The sequence below is a fragment of the Lates calcarifer genome, linkage group LG2, assembly GCF_001640805.2.
Source record: "Lates calcarifer isolate ASB-BC8 linkage group LG2, TLL_Latcal_v3, whole genome shotgun sequence".
Classification (NCBI taxonomy): Eukaryota; Metazoa; Chordata; class Actinopteri; family Centropomidae; genus Lates; species Lates calcarifer.
This window is the reverse complement of record NC_066834.1, coordinates 8233927-8247312: the sequence shown is the minus strand read 5'-3', so window position 1 is coordinate 8247312 and position 13386 is coordinate 8233927. Positions and strand designations below refer to the sequence as shown.

The 13386-nt window shown below is 41.9% G+C and overlaps 1 protein-coding gene across 11 annotated transcripts in view; it reads right to left on the bottom strand.

Moving 5' to 3' along the window:
* The window catches only part of tle3b (TLE family member 3, transcriptional corepressor b), a 31225-nt gene extending 21860 nt beyond the window's left edge, over nucleotides 1-9365 (bottom strand). For 8 of the 11 annotated variants that reach the window (XM_051074916.1, XM_051074898.1, XM_051074908.1 and 5 more), the window contains exons 1-5: nucleotides 8892-9365; nucleotides 8140-8383; nucleotides 7390-7490; nucleotides 7087-7150; nucleotides 5072-5116 (exon numbers count right to left, since the gene is read on the bottom strand). In XM_051074916.1, coding sequence (XP_050930873.1) covers nucleotides 5072-5116; nucleotides 7087-7150; nucleotides 7390-7490; nucleotides 8140-8163 — 234 coding nt within the window. In that variant the 5' untranslated portion in view covers nucleotides 8164-8383; nucleotides 8892-9365. Of the gene's footprint in view, nucleotides 1-5071; nucleotides 5117-7086; nucleotides 7151-7389; nucleotides 7491-8139; nucleotides 8384-8750 lie in introns of all 11 variants that reach the window. The other 3 variants (XM_018683523.2, XM_018683524.2, XM_051074901.1) reach the window with 2 other exon arrangements.
* Nucleotides 9366-13386: the final 4021 nt, after the last annotated feature.

Below are 13386 nucleotides of genomic sequence, written 5' to 3'. Positions count from 1 at the left end.
GCTGATACACTCGCCTATTAGAGCAACAACATTACAAACCCTCACCACAAACCAATTCACAAAGAAAAGGCATCCATTTGTTCATAGCAAATCACCACTCCAGAGGCACCATTTGAAGCCAAACACATTCATGGAATGCAGGTGCACTCGGCCTTTTGTGTTGGACTGCTCAGTGCGCCGTACTAAAAACACACAGGTTTCTCTCAGTGGTTCATTTTGAAAGGCTGTAGCACCAGGTGGTTTGAGAGCTGAGATCATGCTGAGTTGTGTTCAGGGTTTTTTAAGGTTAAATGTTCCTGAACCCATGACTTCCTTTGAAATTTACCCCCGAGTTACAATATTACTTTAAGAGCCAAGAAATAAAACAATGGAACAGACTTCCCTTGCATTCATTTTTTGTTTTTCTTTTTGTGCCCTAATTATTGCAATGCTGATGTCAGACATTTTGCCCGTCATAGTTCAGCTACTATTTAAGAGAACATGAGGGCAAACATGACTCACGTGTCAACCCAAGAGACATACTGTAAAAACCTCTCAACTGAATCACTGCCTTTATCAGCCACATCTTGTCCTTCCTTTTCAAATTTAGTCACTCCACTCTATTCAGGCAGAGTTCACACATGTTAGGGAGGGCAAACGGGCACATGGCTTATTTACACAACTTTTTGACAGCCATTTTGAAGGGGAAAAATACTGATAACACATCACATCCGATGACTCGCAGCACTCTTAAATGACTCCCACTTTGCTTTGGAGGCACTATTTTCCACAGTGCTTTTAGTGGCAGAGACAGGCACTGGAAAGAGTTTATTGACACTTAAAGCCACTGAAAACAGAAGCCTTTGAGCTGGCAGAAGCTTTTCACTGCAGCTCCACAATTACAGGTACTCAGGGTTGTCTAGTAGCACCAGAGCTTGGAGAGGCTCTCTCTCCATTGCATCCCTCTGTCAATGGTGCGTTGAAAGCCATTTGGCTGTTTGTCGCTCCAGGCATTAGCCCCCAAGTGGAGAGCAAAGTCTCTGACGAGGATTCAATTGGTGAGGAAAACAAGTGGCATATGATGGGAGGGGGGCAGAGATGGCTGTTTGGGAATTATCTTCTCAGCCAGAGCAGAGGAAGAAAGAGGCACTTAGAGGTATCTTGTTCATTACAAATGCATGAAGAATATTTTGCATGTGCATGTCATTCTATTTTGAGCTCATACACACAAAAATGAAGTGACATCCTTTTTCTGCAGGGGGAGCATATGGAAATGGGCTGTTTTCCAACAGATTACATTTGATTTTGTTAGAGTTGAAATCCTCATGATGTCACTTTGAATTATGCAGTTTATATGTACATACACACACACAAAAGGCTTTTCTTTAACTTCACCACATCAACACTGACACACAAAACTATCATCAGATGGTTGAGTACACACAGAGACACACACACACGCCCAGACACTAATTGTGTAACTCTGTTCTACCAGCCCTTCTAGCCTGGCTATCAAAATAAAGCATGTCTCACAGCCTCCAGTAACCTCGTCAGTCTCCCCTGAGAGACTGTGTGTGTTCTCATAGTCAGTTTGTTTTGGCTTAGAGATAGGTCGGCCATCATCACCTTGGCAAACAATTCCAGGAATCCTGTATAAATTATTCATTTGCACAAGCGCTTTCTCCCTCCCTCTGCTCCTCCTTTCACCCTCTTCCTCCATCCAGGAAACGGACATGACTCTCCTTGATAAAGCACTTTCTCAGTTTCCCTCATTCACTCAAAAAGTGAGGAAATGGATACATACAACAGATTCACAAAATGGCTACCAAGAGGTGCAGCCACAATTAATAGTAAGGTATAGGATGCATTGATGATTAATTGGAGGGACTGATTTTTTTCTACTCACATTCCTTCTGCTTTCAATTTACCAAAGAGAGAGCTGAAATCAGAACATAGGCAAGCGTACAAGAGAGATAAACAGGGACCACAACAGAGAACAGAGGCAGTGAAAAACAAAGCAACCCCCACCACACCCACACCACAAAGTCAGCAGGGCACGTTGCTGAGGCAGCCTAATGAGCTGCGCTAATTAAAATCACTTATTGACAGCAAGCGATGGTGATTACCTCCACCCTGCACTTTTTGCCATCATAAGAGACACTGTCAAAACAAATTACCCCCTAGCAGCCACACAGATCCCTTTGCTAGCAACCATTCAGATCAGCAGCAGCAGTGCATTGGGAGGCTGTATGTCTGTTGGAAGTTGAATTACAGTCTGTTTGTGCGAAGACACAACTGGCATTACCATGTAAGGGATATGAGTATTTATTTATATGCACATGTGTGTATTTGTGCCCATTCCCCTGCTTTTCAATCCAGCTCTGTAGCAATAACAACACAAACTGAGTTTATCAAGTCTTTTTTCACACTGCAATAAATCTTCTACACAAGTGGGGTAATATGCCCGTCTGCATCCAATAATCCAGCCTCCCTCCCTTCCTACCAATAACAGGGACAGCTAAAGGGCTGTCTGTTTACCTCTCGCTGATGTCATCACAAACACTCGTTCACCAGGGATGGGAGAAGGGAGCAAGAGGAAGGGAGGTGGCAGGAATCATGCATTATTCACGGCACTCCGTTGACTCCACTGGGCTTATTGATAAACAAAGAAGATGCACAGGAGAGGACCAGTCGATTAACCCATTTACCCTGAAGCCTCCCGCTCCTTTCCTGTCTCCAATCCCGCCCCCGCCCCCCTTTTACCAGCTTGTCTTATCCACTGCCACCAGCATCCACCCACAACAACCAGTTCCACCCCCTCACCCACTCCCTGCATCGCTTCAACCTCCTTGTTGGTGATAAGTGCCTGACTATGAATATGCTCAAGAATGGGGAGCGGGGGGGTGAAACTCAGCAAGCTCCTTGATAATAACAGAAAACACACCTAGTTAGCACACATACACATATCACGTGCCTACAAAAAAAAAAAAAACGTCTTCACCTGATGAATTGTGCAGTGTGCTGCTGTTCCAACTGGGCTCCCCTCCCACTGATGCCATTAACCTTCTGGATCTGAGGGCCATGAAGCCTCCGCCCCACCTCTCTGTCTCTCCTTCTCCCTCACTGACAGATTCCCACTCTCATACATCATATCAAACAGCTAATGACACAAGGGCCATCATTCACATCACATCGCTGGGGTGGCGGGACAGACGGGAGGAGGGGTGGTGGCAATGAACAGACATAAGGGCACAAGGAGGAGGTGGGAAAGGAGAATTGAGGGGGCAAACATGACTGAGAAAAATGGAAGGCAAGACACAATCTGAGGAAATGTAAGTGACAAAAGATAAAAGAGGAGTACCTTGAAATCATGTTAAATCATTTTTCTTCTTACTAAGTGAGCAGAATTCAAGATTATGCTGATATTAAAGAAATATATACAAATAATATAAAAGAAATGCTGGCTACAGCTGGCTAAAAGCCTGAGGTCAGATCTTGAGTAAAACAGTTGTTTTGCACTGTTGTTTACAGGTGTTAACCTGGGTGTCTAACTTTTATAGAGCTGGGGTGTCTTGTATTTGGGGCCACATTGTCTGCAGTAGGTGTGGGATCAGCAGATGACCACACCAACCACACTAAAAGTTAATGAGCTAATTACAGACAACCAGATGGCACGACTATCCCGTATCCTGTTGATACACCAACACTTGAGATGAAATGCTTAGTTCCCAACTCTAGACATCTTACAGGTATGAAATAACCTACAGTGTAAACAGTACATGTTGCTATGTTTTTTTTTGTTCAATCTGCAAACCTTGGGCTGCAACTATAACTATTATCATTATCAGATTAATCTCTCATTTGTATTTTGATTGATTCTTTTGTTCATAAAATGGACTGAGATCACAACCCAAAATTAAATCTTGAGTTTGTTTTGTCCAACCAACAGTCCAAACAAGTAAAATATTAAATTTACTATAATATAAAACACAGAAAAGCAGCAAATGTTCGTGTTTAAGAAATTGAAGCCAGTGAATGTTTGGCATCATCAAAAGTGTTCTTGATTAACGCTCTGTCTAATCTTCCCTAAAGTAACTATTTCAGCACTACAAAAACACACACACACACACACACACTGTGTACAGGGGACAACATGTTAAAATGAGAACTCGTATTTCCAGCATGATGTTATGACAGAAAAAGAACACATACTTAAGTAACTGAAGTCACTTATTTTCATCCAGAGGAATATCAGAGCAGAGCTGACAGAGAAGCACTGCTGGAGCTACTAAGCTTGCTCGAGGACACTACAGCAGGGTGCATTCTTAGTTGTGAACCAACTAAGTATTTGGGTTTAGGGGTAGTTTCCACAAACACCAGACCAGAGCGCTTCCAAAACTCTGGACATGACAGGCCAAAGATCAACCAGAAACAAACCAACAAAGAAGCCTGATGTGAAACATGGCAACTATCTCTGAGGCTAAGATGATTTTATTATATGTGCCCCACCACTCCCACCCCTTCCTGCCCTTTCCCTTCATGCCTCCAGCCTACTGAAACTGCTCCTTGGGTGGTGTAGAGATATTTTTGCCCTATTCATCTGTAGAAGCCTTTTCACTGCAGCATGATGCCCAGTGCTGGGTGGCAGCTGAACTAATGAGCTTTTAGCCCGGCTGGCACTGGAGAAGCAGACACACAACAGTGGAGGCATACGTGCGTGCATGCGCACACACACACACATTTAGAAGGACAACTACACAAAAACACATCCTCTCAGACTGTCTGCCAAATACTTCACTTTAATCTTATCAAACCATCCCCATCAGGCAGCGTGCCCTTCGTGTTGTTTAGCCTGTCAGCATTTTCACTACAGGAAGCCAGTATGTGTATGCCTCCTAAAGGCATTTTAGGATGAGGGTAGAAACTAAGGTCAGGTATGTGTGTGTGTGTGTGTGTGTGTGTGTGTGTGTGTGTGTGTGTGTGTGTGTGTGTGTGTGTGTGTGTGTAGGTGTGTTTATATTCCTCAATCATCAGGGGGAAAAAACAACAGTGTTTTGGCTATACACAGAACATCTCTGATACAGCTACATACCTGTTTGTGCATCTCAATGTTGAGTCCATAGGACATCTCATAGTACTGTAAAGTAGGAGAAGGAGAAAACATTAAAAAAAACAACCTTCAAACTTTTGAATGATGCATTTTCATTTGTACATTGTATCGAAAAGGTAATCAGTGATTGTGTACAATAAAATAGGAATCCCAAAGTTAGTTAGTAGTTTCTGATTTTTCTTGACCAGGGAACAGAGAATTTGTTTGTGCAACAAAGCTGTAAAAAACCCAGTGGTTCACTGGTGTAATGTTTTTATCAGTCCTCAAACAACAAAAGAGAAGTTGAATACATGTTGCAGCACAGGAGTAAACGATTAAAAAGCACAAGGACGTTAACCGAAGAGGTTGAAAACTTCATGTACTTTCTGTAGCCACAGCAGACAGAGACTCACTGGCTACTGTTCCTGTTTACTTCTACTAGGCACTGCCAGTTTTTGAGCACAAACACTGTCTATGGCTTCAAAAACCAAGGGGAAAGCCAGTGCTATTATTGAAAACAACATTATCTGCTGCTGAGTGCCAAAAGCTTGTGAGCCCACCACCAGATACAAACTAAAGCCTAATAGTTTGTCTGTCTTGTTTATCAAACACACAGCAAACAGTTTCCATTTATTATAGCTACTCCCACCACCTTCTGGTTCCTCACAGGGAAAATAATATTTAACAAACATACTGTTGCGTTTGGTTAAAGCAACTCCTTTCATGTACAGAGCAGATAAGCATGCACATACACAAACTAAGAGTGAGGTCTAAGTCACATCACTTGTCAGATAAAGACTGTTTCTTTTTTTGTCCATGCACACAATGCAGCTTTTCCTGTATTAGAAAGAACCTTTGAGTTGGGTTGTTGTTGCAGAGGCACAGATTTCATCATCTCTATCTGATCATCAGGAAGCTCTGAACTGAATGTAATATGATTTAATTGCAGTTTTTGGAGCTGTTCTACATTTAACCTGTCACAGCACTTTGATAGAAATCAAACACCTATCTCAAGTCCAGGTGAAAGCACCGGCACATAGAGTACACAGAGAAACAAAGCTAAATGCCAGACTACACAAAAATAGACGACTGTCATTGTCAAGTAATCTGCAGATCATTTTGTCAACTCACACTGATACATTGTTCAAGTGACACCTTCAAATCACTTGTTTTTGTCCAAACAATAGTTCAAAAATTCAAATGTTTACTTTACAACATAAAAGACAAAGACAAGCAGAAACATTTCACATCTGAGAAGCTGGAAACAGCGTATGTTGAGTATTTTTGATTGAAAAAAGACTTAAATGTCAAAACTGTTACTGATTAATTTTCAGTCTATTGACTCATTACATAATCTCAATCTAATAAACAAGCTGTCACTGTTTTCGTTTTGCATGTGTGCAGTTTTGTCTGACATGTGGTTAATTGCACTAAATATCAATTAAAATATTTTATATCACATTTTACAATACAATTCCCATATTGTGTTGTATAATAAATGACCCTAACAACTTCAACAGTCTATTATCTTGGTTGGAGAAAAACACACAAAGTCTCCCCATATCTGAGAAACCCCTGGGTGTGTCTAAAGTGTCTGAACGACCCCACAGTTCACCTCAGGAGAGTTTAAAAAAAAAAAAAAGAGTACAGGAAACCCTCTGATTCATGCACAAAGCCAGCAGACCAGTCATTAACCCCCAGTGGGTCATGCTGGGTGTGTTAGGGAGGGGTAGAGGAGGGTCATAAAGAGGACCCCAGAGTCATAGAGGGGGGTCGTCACACCCCACAATCAATAGTTGGACATTTGACCCCTGCTAGAGTTTCTCCAGGCACCCCCTCCCCACACGTTCTCCATCCAATGAAAGCACAGGCGTGAGTCAACCGTACCAAACAGGGACAAATGCTAACATGGCCTTTTGCAAAACACCCGAGCTGCGCCACCTGCGAGTAGTCACCTGAGGCAAAAGGGAGGATATGGTACTAAATCAGATACAGAGCTTTACGATGATCACTCTTACCATGACGTAGTGGCGCTGCATCTCTGTCTTTTCATTGGCCAGTTTATCGTACTCCACTTTAAGACTTGAGGAAGAGAAGAGGGAAAGTAATTTCGGTTTAATTTGTGGTAATAGTTTAACACCACACAAAGAGTGAGCACCTCGTGTAAGTGTATAACAAAAACAAAATTTTGCACATATACATTCTTGTGTGCTGCATCAGTGTAGACTTGGTACATGAAGCTACAAAAATTGAACAAAACAGAGGCAGCTTCCTCTTCCTATTCTTTCCAGGAAGCCAATGCTGTTTACAGTAGTCATTACCTGTGGTACTGGGCCTGCAGGAACTGAAATTCGTCTTTGATCCTGTCGCAGGACTCTGCCACTGTGAACTTGAAGCCAGGCTGCCCTGGCTGGTGAGGTGCCTGAAAAGTGCAAGGTTGGAAGATACCACACAGGTGTAAATACTGCCATCACAGCACAGATAAGAGTCTCATCTCTCTCTTGCCACCTCCCCCTCTTCTTCTTTCTTAGTAAACTGTGCTTTTTTCCCTTCTTGATGGTTTGTCCTCACATTTCCCCTGAGCACTGACTGGCAGAGGAAAGAGCTACTTTCACTCAACATGTGCAATGACAGGGGAGGGTCACCTAATCTGTCCTCAAAGTACATGTTACATGGTAAAGCAGAGGATGAGGGGGAAAAGGGGCGGGGGGGGGGTACATAAAATAAAACAGTGTTTTTAGATTTCAGTGCCTGCTGCGCAACAAGCACAATTAACCTTTTTTAGCACTAAACATGCAACTGTGACAAACTGCGCAGGGAAATGTAGTCAGTTTTCAGAAGGAGGTGATGATCTGCTTTCTTGAGTTGAACAAAAATCTTTGATCTTGTTGCCAATAAACACGATCTCCCAGTTTCTTTTCCTGCCACAGTGAAGCGCCTCGGCAGCACCGATGCAGACCATAAATAGTAAGGTGTGGATCAGCAGCTCCACTCTGACGAGCTAATTAGGCTATTTTGAAGGGCGGTGCATTTGCATCAATTTACAAACAGTGACAAAGACAGCTACTTACCGGATGCCGGCCTTGTGGATACATGTCGAGTCCTTTACACAAGGGAATCGGTGTGTTTTCGCTCCCTCTCTCTCTTTCTTTCTCTCTCTCTCTCCGTAATCCCAGTGAAGGTGCAGTAAATCACCGCCACCCCTCCCCTGTATACGCAGGATGGCGGCGGACAAAGCCCTGTTCTCGGCTGCGAGGCGCACACTCAAGACCCCGACCACTGGATGTATCACCTCGTCGGCCCTTTCCTTTGTACCTAAACAAACAGAAAAACGGGGCACAGCTGAAGAGCTGAATCACTTTCGCAGAAAGCGAGTGTAGCACCTTGGTAGTAAATCTACGTGAATTGAAGCTTGATTAACTTAACTGGACTAAAAATGAGAATAAAATAATTTTTTAATTAAAAATTCAAATATTCCCCACTGTGTGTTTAAAAAAAAATCTATATCTATCGCTTTGTTTTGCACTATAGTGTGGAAAACGATTGTAGCAATAAAATGTGCATCAAATAAATCCTAAAGTTGAGACTTCTGATCACACCCTCAACGACATGATGCTTTGTTTTTCTCGTAAATCTAACGACTTGTCTTCCACAAAGGGAGGAGAAAAGAGAGAACACACACTAGGGTTGTTTTGGTGGTCCGGGAAGATCAGAAAACAAGGAGCTGCTGCTTTCAAAGTCTGCTGCCATAAAGCCACACCACCTCCTCCTCCTCCACCACCACCCGTCTTGTTAGCGGCTCTCTTCGTGTAGCCCTTTTTACCTTTGTCTCGACTGATTCCTCCCCTTTCTTCTGCACAGGTGAAAAAAAATAGTATCCAAACACAAAGCTTAATATCCTCGACTTGTAACCGTCACCCCAGGGTGATAGAGGTGGAAAATGTCCGCCGCTGTATCTATTTCTCATACACTTCTTTGCCTCTTTGAGAGTCCCTTGAAAACCCCGCTGATCCCGCGGCGGAGAGCGTATCTCCGTCCGGTCGGACGTTGGAAACCCCTCGACTGGGACGAGTTGTTGACAGCAGACAACTTCAAAGAAAGCCTATAGATCCAGTATCAGTTCGCGAATCTTCCAGTAAGTCCAAAGATTATTTTAAAGCGAGTAAACGGTTTAATTTTGTTGAAAATGTCGGCCGTTGTGAAATATACCACTAGCTTGCTGTTGGGTATACCCAGTTCCTCCGCCGCTCGCGGTACCACACACAGACTGTTCACTGACACGAGGACTCGACTGCCGAGAGAGGGTCCCGCACCAACCAATCGGGTTCTCCGATTGAGTTTAGCAACGTTGACCAATCGTGGCGCAGTATCCCCACGTGGGGTGGCTAGCGAACCGGTGCTGCGATTGGGCTGCGATCTGTGACCTCACGCATTCGCCATTTTGGATTTGAAGTGACATTCAGTGCGTTCAACAACTTGTTCAAAACAAAGACAATAATTTATATGTCCGCGCACTACAGCCGGTGTATCTGCGTTCCACATTATTAGTGTGTGAGTGTGAGTTTTATCATTGAAAAAATATGCGGATTCAAATTCACTTCAAGTTGTTTTAAACAGGAAAATAACCCCACCAAGCCAGAGAGAGAATTTATCATTTTTAATAGAAGCATTAGGCTGTAAACGTACTTAATATGTGAACAAATTACACGTGAAGCTACTCTGAAGTTTGAAACAGGAAGATCCCACTTTTCTGTTCTAAATTCAAGGAGAGGTAGAGATGCCAAGAAGAAAAAGAAATAGGTTCTGATACTACGCCAAGAAAAATAGAAGCTCACAGAAATTCATTCAAGACCCGAAGAGCGCAGAAGATGTGAATACCGCTTAATCTACAGCAGAGTGTCCTTTGAGTGACTTGAATTGATCGACCTATTTCTAACGAGACCTCAAGCATCTACAAGCTTTCCTATCAGCAGCACTAGGTAGGCTAAAACACGTCTGCGCTTCAGGATACCAGCCTATCACGTGTTGCTCGCTATACCCAGCCCCACGTGGGTTCCTCCCCTTACCACCCCGCCCCTACTCCCTCGCTGCCTTTTATCCAATGGTGTCGCAGCTGTCTTCCTCCGCGGCTTACAATTGGCTCGGCGCTGGAAAAGCTGTCAGTCAGGAGCCCCGGTTGTCAATTAAACCCACGTTGGGTACGGCGCTGACAAATGCCTGTGCTACTCTCCCTCCTGCCTGCGAATAGTGCCTGGAATGGCTGCTTAATTAGCTTCGAATGGCTTTTCCTTTCAGCTCAAACAATCTGTCACTACCATGTGGTAAAAAGAGCCTTGCATAAAACAAAAGCAGGAAAAAAAAGCCAGTAGGGGCTAAATATCAGTTTGATTCCCCCCCCACACACACACCCCCACACCCCCTCTTCAACCCCTCCTCCATGAAAACATTTGCTGCAAAACAAAGCTTTTACCTCGCTCAAACATTGGCTCGATTCACTCATCTGTTTCTGCCCTCATTTTCCTCTGAAATTGTATTTATTTGTTTATCTGGGTGTCCATTTAGTCCCCTTGCATTTAAATTCAAGAATGGGATTTAAAAAAAAAAAAAAAAAAACCTCACTGAAACAAGTAGACCAGGTTTGGCTAGCTTACAAGACATTTATCATTTTATTACATCATCTGATTTATTAAGAAGTTGTTAAACATTAGGACCAGTAGTTTAATTGTCTTAAGGTAAGAGATCAATCATTTTACTAGTATTTTTTAAGAGTTTAAAATAAATGTCTCCCTGCCTCAAGATGATTTTAAGAGTGAAATCTTTTGATATGCATGTACGGCACATTTATGTCAACAGGGAGACAAATAGGGAACTATAACTGAAGTCTGTGAAGAATATGATACTGTATAAGTACTTGCCAATGACATAGTCTAGTGCAGCTAAATTAGATACTAGAAAATGTGAATAATTTTTTTTGAATCCTACTTTGCAATGCCTGCACTGATGGAAATTGTAGGCCTATCTTAGTTTTATCTAATCAATCATTTTCATTATGTTTTAAAGACAAAGATCATTAAAACAAAGTATTTCTAAAATGAAGATAGAAGTATTTAAGTGCGTCGCAGACCTAAACTCAATTTAGTTACATGTTATATTATTTGCAGCATTATAAAGTGCCCAAAAGTCAAGAGGTATACCAAATTTTAAATGTCACTGTAGCTAGCATGCTGCGAGCTTTAGCTGTTGCTTAGCAACAAATGGATCCCTCCTGCAGATCCTCTGACATGAGTTGGGATAATAACTTATGTACTGAGGACATGTCAGTAAAGCTACACACTCACTGGGAGACTTTAAAGGTTTGTCACACAAAACTTATAATGATAAATTATATTAGTAGTCATACTTGTAATCAATGTAGTTTAAATTGAGACACGTGCCAAAATTGAAGCAGGAACTTCATTAGATTGCTCACAAATATGTCCTCAACCAACATGTTGATTCCCAAAAGAGACATTCAGTGGTAAATACTGAATGGCCTACAATCATTATCATATGAAAAGCCACACTCAAAACGGACCATTTCTGTCAGGTCGTGCCATCAGTATTGATAATGGTATATGCACATTTTATTGCTGACTTACTGAAACGGTAGTACAGCCAAATATTACTGGTGACATACAAAAACGCATGAATGATTTTGTACACCTTAAAGTTACAGTATGAAGACATTTTGAAAGCACTGTTCTTCCTTACCAGAGATGCACCTGCATTTTTAGGATATTGTGGTGTGACATTACTCAGGTAAGCAGGTGCAGAATGACACAGACTTTACAAATGAGGCTTATACACGAGGAATTATACACGCAAGGTTGCACAAAAGTTAATTAAACAATCTGAGCTATAATATAGTGATATATTCCCATCTTTAATATGCTTGCTATATTTTAATAAAAAGTATGAAAAGTTCATTATTGAGTTATGGAAAAATTCTAATTATCAACTTATCATTCTGTAAAATAAAAAAATAAAAAACGGAAATAATTTCCTCTCTGCCTCTCCGTTGTTTGACCTTTGACCTCGAACACACATACTTGCAGACCGGCTGCACATGGACCAAGACATGAACACATACATGATTTCAGGTTTTAGGTGCAAATTAGCCTCCAACTTTGTGTAGACTCCACTGTTCTGTTACATAGACTCTGGTATGAAGTGTGTTTGTGTTTATTTCCACTACTTTTTTCTACTACTGCTTTATTTTCATCTTTCCAAAGAGAGGCTTGTCAGGTGTAAATTTTCCATAGGTTTGAGTGTCAAGGTGTCTCTATCTGAACATGGGAACCATTCACTTTATCTTCTGCTCATGTGTAATGAATGGTTTCAGGGCGTTAAAACAAAATAATCCACAGTTTTTGGTAAAGTTTGCATGACTGAAGTGCCCAAGAAGAGTGGCAATGCTAAAAACATCTTTCTCCACCTCAAATATGTTATGCCAAATATAAAGTGTGAGCAAATTGCTAAATATTTTATGATCATTTGTAAGTTACTTGCCTACGCAAACCTGGCATGTATAAATGAATTTTCAAAAAGAACAGGCTTGAAAGAAACCCAAAGACAGTCCAAACAGACCTGGGGATAATGATATCTGCAGAGAAAGATCATCTATACAGGCACCAGCATGTCACCAACAAATGGCAAACAAAATAGCTGCAGCACATATATTATCCTTTAAATTTCACAGTTCACACTCCCCATCTTGCATCAAAAAGGAAGGTTGTTCTCCTGTGATGATTATAACAGACAATGTGATCTGATAATTTGCTTTGATGCACTTCAGGTTTTGACATATTGACACATAAAACCAAGACCTGGAGCACAATGGGACACTACTTGAACGAGTTAGACAGGTCAAGTTGTGAGTCAGCTCTCGCAAGTAGTAACTGAGTGGACCTGAGAATTTCCCCTGAGGATAAATAAAGTATCTATCTATCCATCTATCTACAACCTCTACTTTGCAGTGACAGGAAGAGTTGTATTTCAAGAATGGCATGCAGCTCTTAGCTTTTACTCTGTCGACCAACAACTGCTTGCATATTAATATCCTCCTCTATTCATCATATGTGTTCTCAAGTGGGCAGGTACTGTTGACTTATGCAGAGTTGTTGGTCAGCTGTGCTGATATTTGTCAGTTTGCTCTGTGCTGAGGATCCTGGCGCTGGTATGTGCAGGTCCAGTGTGAGGATGTGGGTTATCTGGGAACTGGCAAACACAGCGGCGGTCTCCACAGGCCCAAGACTCTGATTCAAGAACCACATACAAAC